Genomic DNA, 13,773 nt, shown 5'->3' on the forward strand with positions numbered 1-13,773 from the left:
ATAGCAGATTCAGGGTCTCAGTCTTCCCATGAATTCTGTTTGAAATTTCAACTTCCAGTGGGACTTTCTATTTGACTGCAATCGGTAGTTGTGGTGGGTTTAATTTTCATGCATCATAATACTGACTCTGCTGTCCCTCTGCTTCATCACTGCTTGTTTAAATTGTGTGTTAATTGCTTTCATACCGTGTTGTTGAAGGCTTTCATGGCCGGAATCACAGGGTTGTTGTGTGTTTTCCGGGCTGTATGGCCATGTTCCAGAAGTATTCTCTCCAAAAAAAATGCTACGTTCAGCAAAGGACAAGAGGGATCCTCTCACCTCTGCAGGAGTATACTGTATAGCAGTGGACAAATCTACATAGGCACCACCAAATGCAGTGCCCAAACACGAGTTTGCCCAAACACGAACATGAAAGGCACTGCAGACTAATTCAACCAGAGAAATCAGCCATAGCAGAGCACTTGATGAAGCAACCTGGACACAGTATATTATTTGAGAATACAGAAATGCTTGACCACTCCAACAACTATCATGTCAGACTACACAGAAAAGCCATTGAGATCCACAAGCATGTGGACAATTTCAACAGAAAGGAGGAAACCATGAAAATGAACAAAATCTGGCTACCAGTATTAAAAAACTCAAAAATCAGAACAGTAAATAAAGAGCAACACTCTAAAAACAGAAGAATTCCAGACAAGAATCAATCAGGGGCAGCTAATGACTCCGAACAAAGACAGGAAGAAGCAGGAGATGAAGCTATTCAATGCTAATTTATTTATTTCCAGCATTTATACCCCGCCCTTCTCACCCGGGGGGAGTCAGGGTGGCTTTAAGGTGATTAATTACAACATTCACACTGCCCTCCAACTGACAAGAGTTCTTCTCTCACCCTGGACTTTCCACAGATATATAAACCTTCCTTTCTTAGTTTTCCCATATATCTCACAACCTCTGAGGATGCCTGCCACAGATGTGGGTGAAATGTCAGGAGAGAATACTTCTGGAACATGGCCATACAGCCCAGAAAACACACGACAACCCTGCTTTCATACCATTACAGTCACATCCAAAATGTGTCTAAAGTACACATCAAACAAATGATAGAGATTATAAGGACAGCAGGACAGTCTTCATAGCCATTCCCACTTATGTTGTATGGTTTTTACTCCTGTCCTCTAATATTAACATGGTGAGCATGGATATCTGTAAGTGAAGGGTGTCAGTGTGGTGTAGCAGTTTCAGCATTAGACTACAACTCTGGAATCCAAGATTCGAATCCCAATTCAGCCATGGAAATCTACTGGATGGCCTTGAGCAAGTCACACTCTCTCAGTCTTGGAGGCAAAAGCAAATCTGCATCTGAACAGCTCTTGCCAAGGAAATTCTATCATATGACTTGAAGGCACACAAGAACAAAAATCTGCAAGTATAGCCTAAGAGGTAACATAATAGTATGGTATTTGTATACCTGGGTATGATGATAATATTTCAGCACATTATTTTCTCTCTCCAGATCTCAAGCCCTGATGAAGGATATGAAGGGAAATCTCTCTTTCAAAGCTGGATTGAGAAAGATCCATCTCCACAAAATAGGGATCTCCCCAGGTAAGATACTTCCTTGTCCAGTTCTGTTGGTGTAAATATACATTTTCATTAGCAGCCAGTCATCATTACAACCTCCATAGCCCTCCAGAAAAGTGGAAAACCCTCAGTGGCTGTTACAACACACACCAATACATAGGCCAGAAGGTTTCATCTCCACTAGGAATACATATTTTGCTAATGGTTCTTGATTCCCCATTAATTATTCTTCCATAGCAGGAGTATTGTAAAGTTAATGCCTCTTGGTTGCCTATTCATAACCAAATTGCAATATGCTGACAGGTAGACTTGGAGGCATATATAAAAGTAGGCAATTTCAGATCACCTTTGATCACCTTCACAATTTCAAAGGGTGGCCTTCTTTTTTTTGACACCATGCTCCAAAGCTACAGTATTTAACTTGCCATTGCAAGAGGTTTAACGGCAGCTTCTCATGTTTCTCATTCTGGGCAGGATAAACAAACTCGGATCAGGCAGTGATTTCGAAGCTTATTTCCAGCGATTGGGGATTCCGTCAGGAAGAGCACGCTATACTAAGAATAGGGTAAGCTGACCTGTTTATCCAAAATTTGACACCACTATTTGGGGTTTTATTTTTGGAAGGCTGCGATTTTGGAAGGCTATTGAAACACGACTTCTGTTTCGCTCTGCTTCTGTCCTGGCTCCTCTCATTCTTTGAACTTCCTTTCTTTTAAAGGATGGAAGATTTATTTGTTTGTTTTACTATATTTCTATATTGCATCCCAGATCACAAAGGTTGCAGAAAATGCTGTTTTTTGCACAAAACAACTACTTATTAATTGTACATAGAAGAAGTCTCAAATTGTGATGAGTCTTGGCAGGCCAGGACTCTTCCCATCAGAGTTTTTGCAAGACTTGAAAAACATTTCTACCATTTTCCAATTTTTTTTTAATATTCCTTCCATCCCTACTTTTAATGCACATGAGAGGGAAGCCTGTTATTGTTGTTATGCTATTTTCCTTTCCCAAAGTAGCTGAATTTGGCCGTATTCTGTTTGTAACCCACTGCCCAATAAGGGATGTGGCAATCTGTTGGCTCATTTTGTTTAATCTCCTTGACAGAAAGTGGACAAATTCAGTAACTATCCAGTTTACCACAGCACCTATGAAACCTTTGAACTGGTTAAGGACTTTTATGACCCTACATTCAAGAAGCAGCTTGCTGTTGCGCAAGTGCGAGCAGCCTTGGTCTATGAGCTGGCAGATTCCCAGATCCTTCCTTTGCATTGTCCGGATTATGCAACAGCTTTAAGGATCTATGCCAACGGGATCTACAATTTGGCCATGAAACACAAAACACAACTTGAGATGTACAAAGTATCCTTTGGTAAGCTTGACTCAAATGCAGATCTAAATTGATGCACATGAGAGAACCAGTATGATATAACGATTTGAGTGTTGGACTATGACTCCGGAGATTAAGGTTTGATTCCCCATTCAGCCATGAAATCCACTGGGTGACCTTGGGTGAGTCATATACTCACAACCTCTGAAAACCCTGTGATAGGCTCACCATAATATAAGTCAAAATGATTTGAAGGCACACAACAAAAATGCTTTATATGGCTGCCTCTTTTTATTAGGAACAGACAGGGAATTGTAAGCAAATACCTCAGTTGATGAGGGTAGAACATACTAATTTTCAGATTCAGGGATGTGCTTTTATAAGGGTGATGGTTCAAAAGGAGTATTTCTGGAGACTTGTGCAACCAATCATCAGGTAGGTGGAGCTCTGCAGGTGTTGTCCAGCAGTTGCACATCTTAGGAAAATGGTTCAACAGGGAGGTACTAGATACATCTTTATGCAATGCTGGGTAGCTATTACTGTATCGTAAGTTACCATAAGGGTTCTGTACAAAGAAATAGATGGAGTCTTGTAGATGAGTGCTGGTCAAAGTAGTTGTTAATGATTAAGTGCTGCTCCTTCACCTTCCGCAAAAAAGTGAAGATGTGGCTCTTTGACCAAGCCTTCGAAAATCTAGTGCAATAATTAGATACGAAAGTTGTGTAATTGACTTAATGGAACGGCCCCAGACTATGTCTATGGATTAGACATGTCTATGTCTATGGATTATGTGATTTAACTTGTATGGATTCAAATGCTTTTAATTGTTTTAATGGTGCAGTTGTACTAAGGCATTGCCTATGTTGTGAAGCTGGGGTTGTCTCCCCTGGGGTTGAGAAAGGCAGGATAAAAGAGCCATAAATAAATAAAATAAATAAATATTCTGCTGGTCCCTGTTCAATTTCCAGGGAAAATGGAGTAATTGCAAGTACAGTAGAGTCTCACTTATCCAAGCTAAACGGGCTGGCAGAAGCTTGGATAAGTGAATATCTTGGATAATAAGGAGGGATTAAGGAAAAGCCCATTAAACATCAAATTAGGTTATGATTTTACAAATTAAGCACCAAAACATCATATTACACAACAAATTTGACAGAAAAAGTAGTTCAATAGCAGTAATGTTATGTTGTAATTACTGTATTTACGAATTTAGCACCAAAATATCACAATATATTGAAAACATTGACTACAAAAATGGCTTGGATAATCCAGAAGCTTGGATAAGCGAGGCTTGGATAAGTGAGACTCTACTGTAATGTGTATAAATATATAATACATCTCTGGCACATTGGGGAAAATTGCCGCCCTGCCACATCATATAGCTTTGGAAGCATTGCTATTGACCAGTGATTCTCAAACTCTGGTCCTCCAGGTGTTTTGGATTTCAAATTTCAGCAATCTCATCACTTTGGCCAGTTTCAGAGATTCTGGGAGCATGTGGAGGACACAAATTTGGGAATGACTACTTCAGATTATTTACTCCAAGATTTACTCAAGGCAGAATCATACAATGCAAACTTCTCCAGCTTCAAGCAGAAACTTTGTTTAAATTGAGGAGGAATTCACCGCCCCCATTCAAACATATACAATACGAGAGAGTAGAATCCCACCATAATTCTGATCCAAACCCAGAAATCTGGTATGTACAGGAGTGGTCCTATTCTTGAGCAGAATGAGAAAGTTACCTTAAATTACAGATGCTATAGAAAAGAGAACTGCAACAAGAAATCTTGGGGACAGAGCCAAGGTGGGTTTTTAGCTTATCATGTATTTTGCATGTAATTATCTCCCTTGTTTGCTACAAACTGCCAGCATTCCATAGGATGTTGCCATGGCAGTTAAAGTAGAATCACAGTTGTTTATCTGTAGTGTGGAAGTGCCTGAGATGCTGAATATTGAACCTGGGATTCTTTGTATTGCCAAATTTGGGTTCTGACTCTTTCCGGAAGCAAACATTTTATTTTTCTTGCTCCTGACCATATAATCTGCATTTGCAGCTCCCCTCTTTTCTGCAGTGTCGAATTTTACAGATGAAGCAATAGATTTTCACTACAGATTATCACAGCTTGATAAAAATGAGTAAGGTTCTTTCTTTCTTTTTTTTCCTTTGAGAAAAAATGTTGTTTTGCAAACGGAAGACATTTGTGTTCCAAATTTAAGTAAATATACTTTAAGACTAATTATTTATTTGGATTCATGTTATATATTTGGTTGTTTCTATAACAACACTATGGTGTAATGGGAACAAAAGGGACCTTATTTATAAGGGAAAATATATCAACCAAAATTAAGAAAGATAGGACAGAAACAGGCTTAGAGCTGAATATTAAGAAAACAAAATAACAAGCACAGACAGATGTTAAATACAGAAGAATAGGGCTACAAAACCTGACCAAGGTTGTTGATTACCAGGACTTTTGGAAGTCTCTCATTCATAGGATTGCTGTAAGCCAAATCTGACATGACGACATGTAACAATAGGAAGCAACTAAGGTTGCAATTCTATATCTACTTACTTGAGGATAGATTCCATTCAAGTCCATGGGACATTTGAGTAAACATGTGCAGGACTGAACATCGAGGGAAATGTAATATATTTATAAAATTGAGTAGTTTTGTAGCTGGAAATGTGAACAGCACATGTAGTCAAGCCATGTGTAGTTTGGTGAAGTATTAGAGTGCTCTGGCTAAGAATTCTAAATGCACCTTCCCAAATTACAAATCCTAAGATTCCACAGAACAGAACCATAGAGGTTAAAGTGGAACCATAATGTTATAATTGTGTGATATGAATGGTCATCACAATTTTGGAGGAAGAAGTGGTTGAGAATCATTTGAAAAAAATTCACCTACACCAGACTAGATGTTGCATATCATCTTTTGCTTTTTGTGCAAAAAGTGTCTTCCATATGTGATGTTTGATGTGCTTCTGTCATATCCATCTCTTATAGTCCCATAGCCATGAGGAGCATGAATGATCAGCTGATGCTTCTTGAGAGAGCTTTCATTGATCCTCTTGGTTTGCCAGGCAGGCAGTTTTACAGGTAAGCCATCAAAGTGGAAAATGCTTGATTTGTAAAGCAATCCTATTACTATAGCCTTCATCTTGCAAAGGACACAAAATGCTTTTGGGAGGATTCCTCCTTGGGAGTACTCATTTTTTCTCCTATTCTGTAGCTTCTTTGATGTAAGTATACACAACTAAAGCTGTCAAACAACTCTTACTGTCAGAAAGTTTTTTTCTTAACATTTAAGTGGAATCTCTTTTCTTGCAATTTGAATCAATTAGTTTGTGCTGTTGTTTAGAGCAGTAGACAAGAAGCTAACTCCATCTTCACATGAGGGCCTTCCAAATATTTAAAGAGGGCTGTCTGGAAAAAATATTTAAAGATGACAGCCCTCTTTAAATATTTGGAAGGCTATCATGTTGAAGATAGATGAACATACCCACTCACTTAGAGCTTTGTTTCCTGATCTTTTGGTTGCCTTCCCCTGAACACTTCCTAGTTTGTTAATAAGTTCCTTGAATGGTGATACCAAGAACTGGATGTAATAATCCAAATGAAACTTGTCTAAAGCAGATATTACTCTTCTTAGCCTGGACACCATACTCCTCTCCTATTGATGCAGTCTAGAATTTTGTTGTCTTTTAGCCACTATAATACACTATTTACTCATGTTTTAGCTCACTGTCTGCTAAGACCCCTAGATCTTTTTCACAGATACCATTGCCAAGATTAGTATAATCCATCCTATATATTTGTGCATTTTATTTTTCCTACCAAAACATGGTCTCATATTCTAATTTTACAGCACACTAGAACAGACTCATTGCATCTTTTTTTAATGGGCAACACATAGGTAAATCATTGATTCAATCTGTCTATTGCAGTTGAAAAATGCTATAGAACTTAGGCCTTTGTTTTTCTATATCTCTCAAAATTTCCCAAAGAAAGTTTGCTGAAGGGTCCTGTAGGAACTTTACAATCTTTCTCTTTGCAAAAACTTGATTTTTGTCTTGTACATCTTTTACTTCACAGGCATATCATATTTGCTCCAAGCAGTCACAACAAGTACGCGGGCGAGTCCTTCCCTGGGATCTACGATGCTATGTTTGACATTGATAGCAGAAAAGACCAAAAGAAAGCTTGGGATGAAGTGAAGAGGCAGATTTCCATTGCAGCCTTCACAGTGCAGGCTGCTGTAGGGACATTAAAAGCTGTGATCTAGAATAGGAATATTTCAGAGATGCTCTGTTTGAACTCTACAACTAGGAAAAAGATCATTCTACAAGCATAAGGAATTTTCAACAGGACTACATACTACTTCATCTCATGGATGTGGATTGTGTGAATGCTGGTGTTCAAAACCATGCCCATGTTGTTGACTACAACTGATGAGAACAGCAGCCCAACCTCTGGAGACTCACACGTTCCTTATCTCTTTCCATTTTTTTTTTGCACAGATAATAAGGAATATCCACAAACTTTGACCATAAACTCCTTTCTTTCTACTTTCCTACCTTTGGTTGTAAATGTGATGGTCAGTTTCCAACCATCTGACCATAGTTTCAAGTAGCGGAAACTAGTCTAGTTTACTACTTCTGAAGACAGATTTCTTTTAGCTAATCCAACTAATGGCATCTGATTATCTTCACACTGCTATTGCTTATAAAGAAAACAATTTCTCTATTCCATGACAATATGAATACTAGATGCATGAGGGCCACAGCAAGGAAGGTTTGGTTTTATATAATACTTTCATGAAAAAGGGTATTGGATTGTTAGAACATGGGCTTTTGAAGGCACCAGGTTCAACCACTATAATGCCATTCTCCTATAAGAGTCAGTGCTAGCCTACTATAAAGATAGGGATTATCTGTGTAACAATCGAAATTAGCCAACACAGTCATAGATATGCCATCTTCTGACACAGTACTGGCACGCCCAATAGTATGATTTGATTGAAAGAACCATGTAACAATAGTAGTGATCAGTATATCCCTGCTCACAAATGTGCCTCCATGTCATGCTGTAGTAAACAAGTTGTTAAAATGTTTCTTCTTCGTGGTGCTTCTGTGGAAATCGCACATATGGGTTTTCCTGCGCAGCATTTCGGAACCTTCTAGAAGCTCTAGTGAAACTTTTTGGCGCGAGCCCCGCCCACTCTCCCCAGTAGAGTATATAAGGCCCTGTGGGCGGGGCTAAGCAGTTCCTTTTTTCCGCCGTTCAGTCAGCACTGAGGAACCTTTTGCTCTATAAAATATATACTTTGATTGCTTACTTGGACTTGACTCGGACTGGTTATTCTCTATCGATACCTCTCTCCAACCCTTAGACCACGGAAAGGACTTGATTTGGCATCCGGACTTCCTAAGGCAGGCTAGTTGAGATGGCTTCTTTTTTTAAGAAGTGTGGGGCTTGTGGAGGCACGCTTCCTGAGGCCGATGGCCATTCCAAATGCCTCCTGTGTCTGGGGGAAAGTCGTAATTCTCAAGCCTGCCAGGTGTGCCGAGGGTTTACTCCTCAGGCCAGAAAGAATCGTGAATCTAGGTTAAAAGCCCTCCTCTATGAGCAGGCCCTAGCCCCAACAACTCCTGGAACGGTGACCGAAGCTGGACTAGCTACTCCTGCAGCTGAAGGGGCAGATTCCCCTTCTACAGTAGGCCCCGCGTTGCCACAAGCGCCTCAAAATGGCACGTTGCCGCAAGTGCCTCAAAACGGCGCGGGGGAAGAGGCCCCAACCTCCTCAAGGCCGGGAGTTTCCCAGAAAGCAGCTCCTAAGGGAAAGGAGGGGTGCAAGAAGACTAAAAAGACAAAGCATATCGAGAGCGCCCCTCCGCAAAGATCCCTCCAGCCTGCTTCGCAGCGCCCGGGTGCTGGGTACTTACCTCATGAGTCCCCAGGATCGCGGGACCCCCCGCCATTGACTCCGATTGTGCCGCTGATGTCTCGAGCGCTTTCCCCAGTGGGGATTCTCCCTGCTCAGCCGGTACCACAGATACCGAGCGCACAGCAGGAGGCGCAAAGGGGGAGGAGAGAGAGGAGAGGAGAGAGGAGACTGACTTCATCTTCCAGCTCACAGAGTTCCTCTCCTTCTCCCAAGAGGCCCAGAGGGGCTCGTTCAAGCCGTCGCTGCCGCCATTCCTCTTCCCCGAGCTCGAGGGGCTCTAGGTCTCCTCTGCAGCGGGGTCCTGTTTACCCTTACGGGCCAAGCTACTTCCCACCAGATCCACACTTTCCAATGATGTTTTATGGCCATGGCTTCCCTCCGTATCCCCTTCCACCTCCCGGATTCGAAGGGTTCTACCCCCTCGATCCCTATGGCCGCCAGCTTGCACCGGGCTCTGTAGGAAGCCACGCCCACACAGCGTCACCGCTGGGCACGCCTCTAGGGCCACGCCCACAGAGCGAAGCCCCGGATTCAGGGCGGGCTCCTGGAGCTCTGAGGCCCGCCCTCCCTGTAGCGCGCCCGGCGCTGGGGACAAAGCCTGCTCTCGGTACCGAGGGGATTCAAACAACGCAAGAGGCTTCACAGCCTGTGCAGGCTTCTACTTCAAAACTCGCCCTGGGTCCCGGTCAGGCTGATCAGCTTGAGAACGATGACGGAAGGGCTCAAGAAGGCCCAATCCTGGCAGTGGACCCCCATGAGGATATTGACCCTCCTTCAGTTGAGGACATTAGAAGCTTCACAGCTTTATTGATAAGACTCTCCAAAGCATTGAATCTCCCTACTCCGAAACCCTCCAAAGTTGTTGAGGACCCTGTATTTCCTTCTTCAAAGCAGCAGGCTCCAGCCACCACATCATTGCCTTATCTCCCATATCTGGTAGAGTTAGTAAAGAACGAAGGGGTCCCACCAGCCTCCTTGCCTGCGACCCCAAGGAGGGCGGGGTTCCTTTATAAGATCGATCTCTCCGGAGTTTCATGGCTAGCAAAGCAGCCAAAACTTAATTCAAGAGTGGTGAATGTAACACAACCTAAGGCAGTCCAAAGATCTCAACCCACCCCCCCCCCCCCCGGATAAAGAAGGGAGAAAACTAGACAGTTTTGGGAAGAAGTTCTACACCTCAGCCTGCCTGTTTGCTCGCATCGCCCATTACGGTGCTTATATGGGGGCATATCAGTCCTACCTTTGGGACAAAATTGCCCCTTACATCGATTTGCTTCCTAGCAAGGGCTTTTCGTCAAGAGGCCGCCCTTTTGTCGGACCTCCAAAAGGAACTGGCAAAGAATACGGCTGATGCGTCCGGCAAGCTCCTGGCAGGGGCTATCTCTCTAAGACGCCATGCCTGGCTGCGGGCAGCTAACTTATCGCAGTCAGCGAAGTCTGTCATTGAAGATCTCCCTCTAGATGAGGCCGGGTTGTTTAACCCAGAGACGGACGCCGAGATTAAAGACACTCATGAAGTCACCCAAGCTGCCAATAAGTACGGCGTCCAACCTTCGTATTACTTCTATCAGAGACGTCGCTGGGGGCAGTACTACCGCTCCAAGAGGTCTAGCCCACCATCCTCTAGAGGGAAGCAAAGGCCTCCCTTTCGCCCCCAAGGGCCTAGGAGATCATCTTTCCCTTATAGATCCCAGCCGCGGGGAGGAGGCAGGTCAGGTGAGAAGCAAAGACGTCGTTTTTAGCGAGTGCGCTAGCACTCCATCCCCTCCAACCTCTCCAAGTTCGGAATCCTATGTTGACAGTTGTTCGGAGCCCCATGTTGGCAGTTGGCCTTCTCGGAGGTCTGCTACCCTTGAGTCTGTTCGCTCTTCATCGGTTTTAGCATTGCACCCTCGTAATGTACAGGAAGGATGTCTTCTCTTCAAGGACAGGCTGGCTCCATACCTGGATGCTTGGAAGGAAATAACTTCAGATGCGTGGGTCTTAGACACTGTGGAGAATGACCTATGCCATTGAGTTTTTCTCATGCCCCCCTACAGGGGTCCCCCGCCCGACGGCGCCCTCGGACTGCCTTCGGGAAGAAATAGCTACCCTGTTAAGGAAAGGGGCCATTTCGAGAACACCTTGTAGGAGGATCAGGAGATGCTTTTTTTCGAGATACTTTCTAGTTCGCAAAAAAGGTGGGGGTGTGCGTCCCATCCTTGACTTGAGGGTGGTCAACCGCTACATTCGGACCCGCAAGTTTAGGATGGTGACCCTAGCCTCCATCCTCCCTTTTCTCCACAAGGGCATGTGGTTTGCCACCATTGATTTGCGTGATGCCTATTTCCACGTGGCAATACGGCGCGCACACCGGAGGTTTTTGAGTTTTATGGTCGGAGATTCTTGTTTTTCCTTCAATGTACTCCCTTTCGGCCTCGCCACGGCGCCGAGAGTATTTACGAAATGCATGGCCGTGGTAGCCGCATACCTCAGACAGAATGGCGTTATAGTTTTCCCGTATATAGATGACTGGCTTTTGGTCAGCGACTCTAAGCCTCACCTTGAATCTGACATCTCGTTTACCCTCTCCCTTCTGCAGAGACTCGGTCTAGTAGTGAACGAGGAAAAGTCCCAGCTTACCCCGGCACAAAGAATCCAGTTTATTGGAGCCACTTTGGACTCCGTAATTGGAAAAGCCTATCTTCCAGAAGACCGATTTCGTACCATCCGCGCTACAGTAACCGGGCTTCGGGTGAAGAGACGTACTACAGCATGGGGAATCCAGTCTATCCTTGGCCATATGGCCTCTACAACGTCGCTTGTGGACCTGGCAAGGCTCAGAATGCGCCCGCTCCAAATATGGTTTTTGGGAGCATTCAACCCGCTCCTCGACAGCCAGCACAGTCGTCTGTCCCTTCCAGCCGGCGTCATCAGCTCATTGCGATGGTGGACGAAGAGGCGCAATCTTCTAGCTGGCCTGCCTTTCTACCCGTCAGAGCCTACCCACGAGCTCACGACAGATGCGTCCCAATATGGCTGGGGGGCGCACCTCGAGGGCCTTACCGTCAATGGGAGGTGGTCCAGTCGCCACCGTTCCCTTCACATCAATGTATTAGAACTACTAGCCGTGTAGAAGGCTCTCCATGCCTTCGCAAAGGTTCTCAAAGGGAAGACACTGAGAATAATAACAGACAACACCACAGTGAAATACTACCTGAACAAACAAGGCGGGACGCACTCCAAGGCCCTTTTGGCCCTCTCCATGAAGATATGGGACTGGTGCGTGCGCAGACGAATGAGAATCCAAGCTATCCATCTTCCAGGAAAGGACAATGTTCTAGCGGATGCATTGAGCAGGGCACCATCAACCAGCCACGAATGGCAATTGAACCACAGAGAGTTTTGAGTGTTGGCTCGCCGCTGGGGCTGGCCAGCAATAGACCTCTTCGTGTCACCTCAGAACAGCCACTGCCCCTCCTTCTGTGCTCGCCTACGCCCCCACGCCAGCCCGGGATGCCTGGGAGACGCGTTCCGCTTCACATGGTCGGGAGACCTACTCTACGCGTTCCCTCCCCTCCCGTTGATTGGCAAAGTAGTCACGAAACTAATCTTGGACAATTCGGATTATATTCTTGTAACCCCTTGGTGGCCCCGTCAAGCGTGGTTCGCACCACTTTGGCGAGCAGCCAAGGGCGATTACCTCCGACTCAGACCCTCGCCGGATCTTCTGACGCTCCACAACGGCAAGGTCAATCACCTGGACATAGAGACGCTACGCCTTACAGGGTGGAGGATCAGGCCCCGCAAGTCCTCTCCTCCCCTGTGAGGGCAATTCTCCAGGTGGCTCAAAAGTCCTCGACTAAGAAGGCCTATAGGTACAAGTGGGATAGATTTAGGAAGTTTGTTGAACCCCAGGGTCTGGACCCGGTTTCTGCCCCCACACCGGTGATTCTAAACTTCCTGGTACACCTCTCGAGGGAAGGTCTTTCACTGGCTTCTTTAAAATGCTACGTAGCCGCCTTGTCATGGTTTAGGAAGGGACCCTCGGGCCAGTCCTGCTTCCAGGACCCCCTAATAAAACTTTTCCTGAAAGGGTTCCAGAACTTGCACCCTCCAGCATCACCACCACCACCCGCCTGGAGTCTGGAGCTGGTGCTCTCTCAACTTTCAAAGTCTCCTTTTGAACCAATGGCCTCCTGTGACATCTGTTATCTCTCTTGGAAGGTGGCCTTCCTTGTAGCCATCACATCCGCGAGACGGGCCAGTGAACTCTGCGCCCTCAGGGCAGACCCGCCATACCTACGGTTCCACACCGACAAGGTAATATTGAGAACAGACATCACCTTTTTGCCCAAAGTTGTCTCAAGATTCCACATGTGCCAGGACATCTCATTGCCGGCCTTTTTTCAAAACCCCTCCTCAGCACTAGAGATCGCTCTGCACTCCTTGGATGTCAGAAGGGCCCTGGCGTTCTATACCCAAAGGACATCGGAGTTTAGGAAATCGCCTCGTCTCTTCCTCAAGTACAGGCCAGATGCATTGGGCACTCCTGTCTCTTCACAGCGTTTAGCCGCCTGGATAGTCTCGACAATTAGTCTAGCATACAGGCTTGCAGGTCAGGAACCTCCGCAGAGATTGACGGCGCACTCCACAGGGGCCGTGGCTGCGTCCCAAGCCTTCCTCAAGGGGGTTCCTTTGGAAGATATTTGCAAAGCCGCGACGTGGTCGTCATCTTCCACCTTCGCCTCTCACTACAAACTTGACATCATGGCTAAGAAAGACGCGGCATTCGGGAGAGCGGTCCTCTTTTCGTGCATGGCATGACCCGCCACCTCTGGTGAGTAGCTTGCTAACTATATGTGCGATTTCCCATATGTGCGATTTCCACAGAAGCACCACGAAGAAGAAAATGTAGTTGCTTACCTGTA

At 45.1% G+C, this 13,773-nt stretch overlaps 1 protein-coding gene across 1 annotated transcript in view; it reads left to right on the forward strand.

The window, feature by feature from the left end:
* The window catches only part of LOC100564848 (N-acetylated-alpha-linked acidic dipeptidase 2), a 50,859-nt gene extending 40,882 nt beyond the window's left edge, over positions 1 to 9,977 (forward strand). The window contains exons 14-19 of the mRNA XM_003219350.4: positions 1,517 to 1,608; positions 2,059 to 2,149; positions 2,689 to 2,953; positions 4,969 to 5,050; positions 5,923 to 6,015; positions 7,012 to 9,977. Of these exons, the coding sequence (XP_003219398.2) occupies positions 1,517 to 1,608; positions 2,059 to 2,149; positions 2,689 to 2,953; positions 4,969 to 5,050; positions 5,923 to 6,015; positions 7,012 to 7,201 (813 nt within the window). The 3' untranslated portion in view covers positions 7,202 to 9,977. The remainder of the gene's footprint in view (positions 1 to 1,516; positions 1,609 to 2,058; positions 2,150 to 2,688; positions 2,954 to 4,968; positions 5,051 to 5,922; positions 6,016 to 7,011) is intronic.
* The last annotated feature ends 3,796 nt before the right edge of the window (positions 9,978 to 13,773 follow it).

Source organism: Anolis carolinensis, chromosome 3, assembly GCF_035594765.1.
Source record: "Anolis carolinensis isolate JA03-04 chromosome 3, rAnoCar3.1.pri, whole genome shotgun sequence".
Lineage (NCBI taxonomy): Eukaryota > Metazoa > Chordata > Lepidosauria > Squamata > Dactyloidae > Anolis > Anolis carolinensis.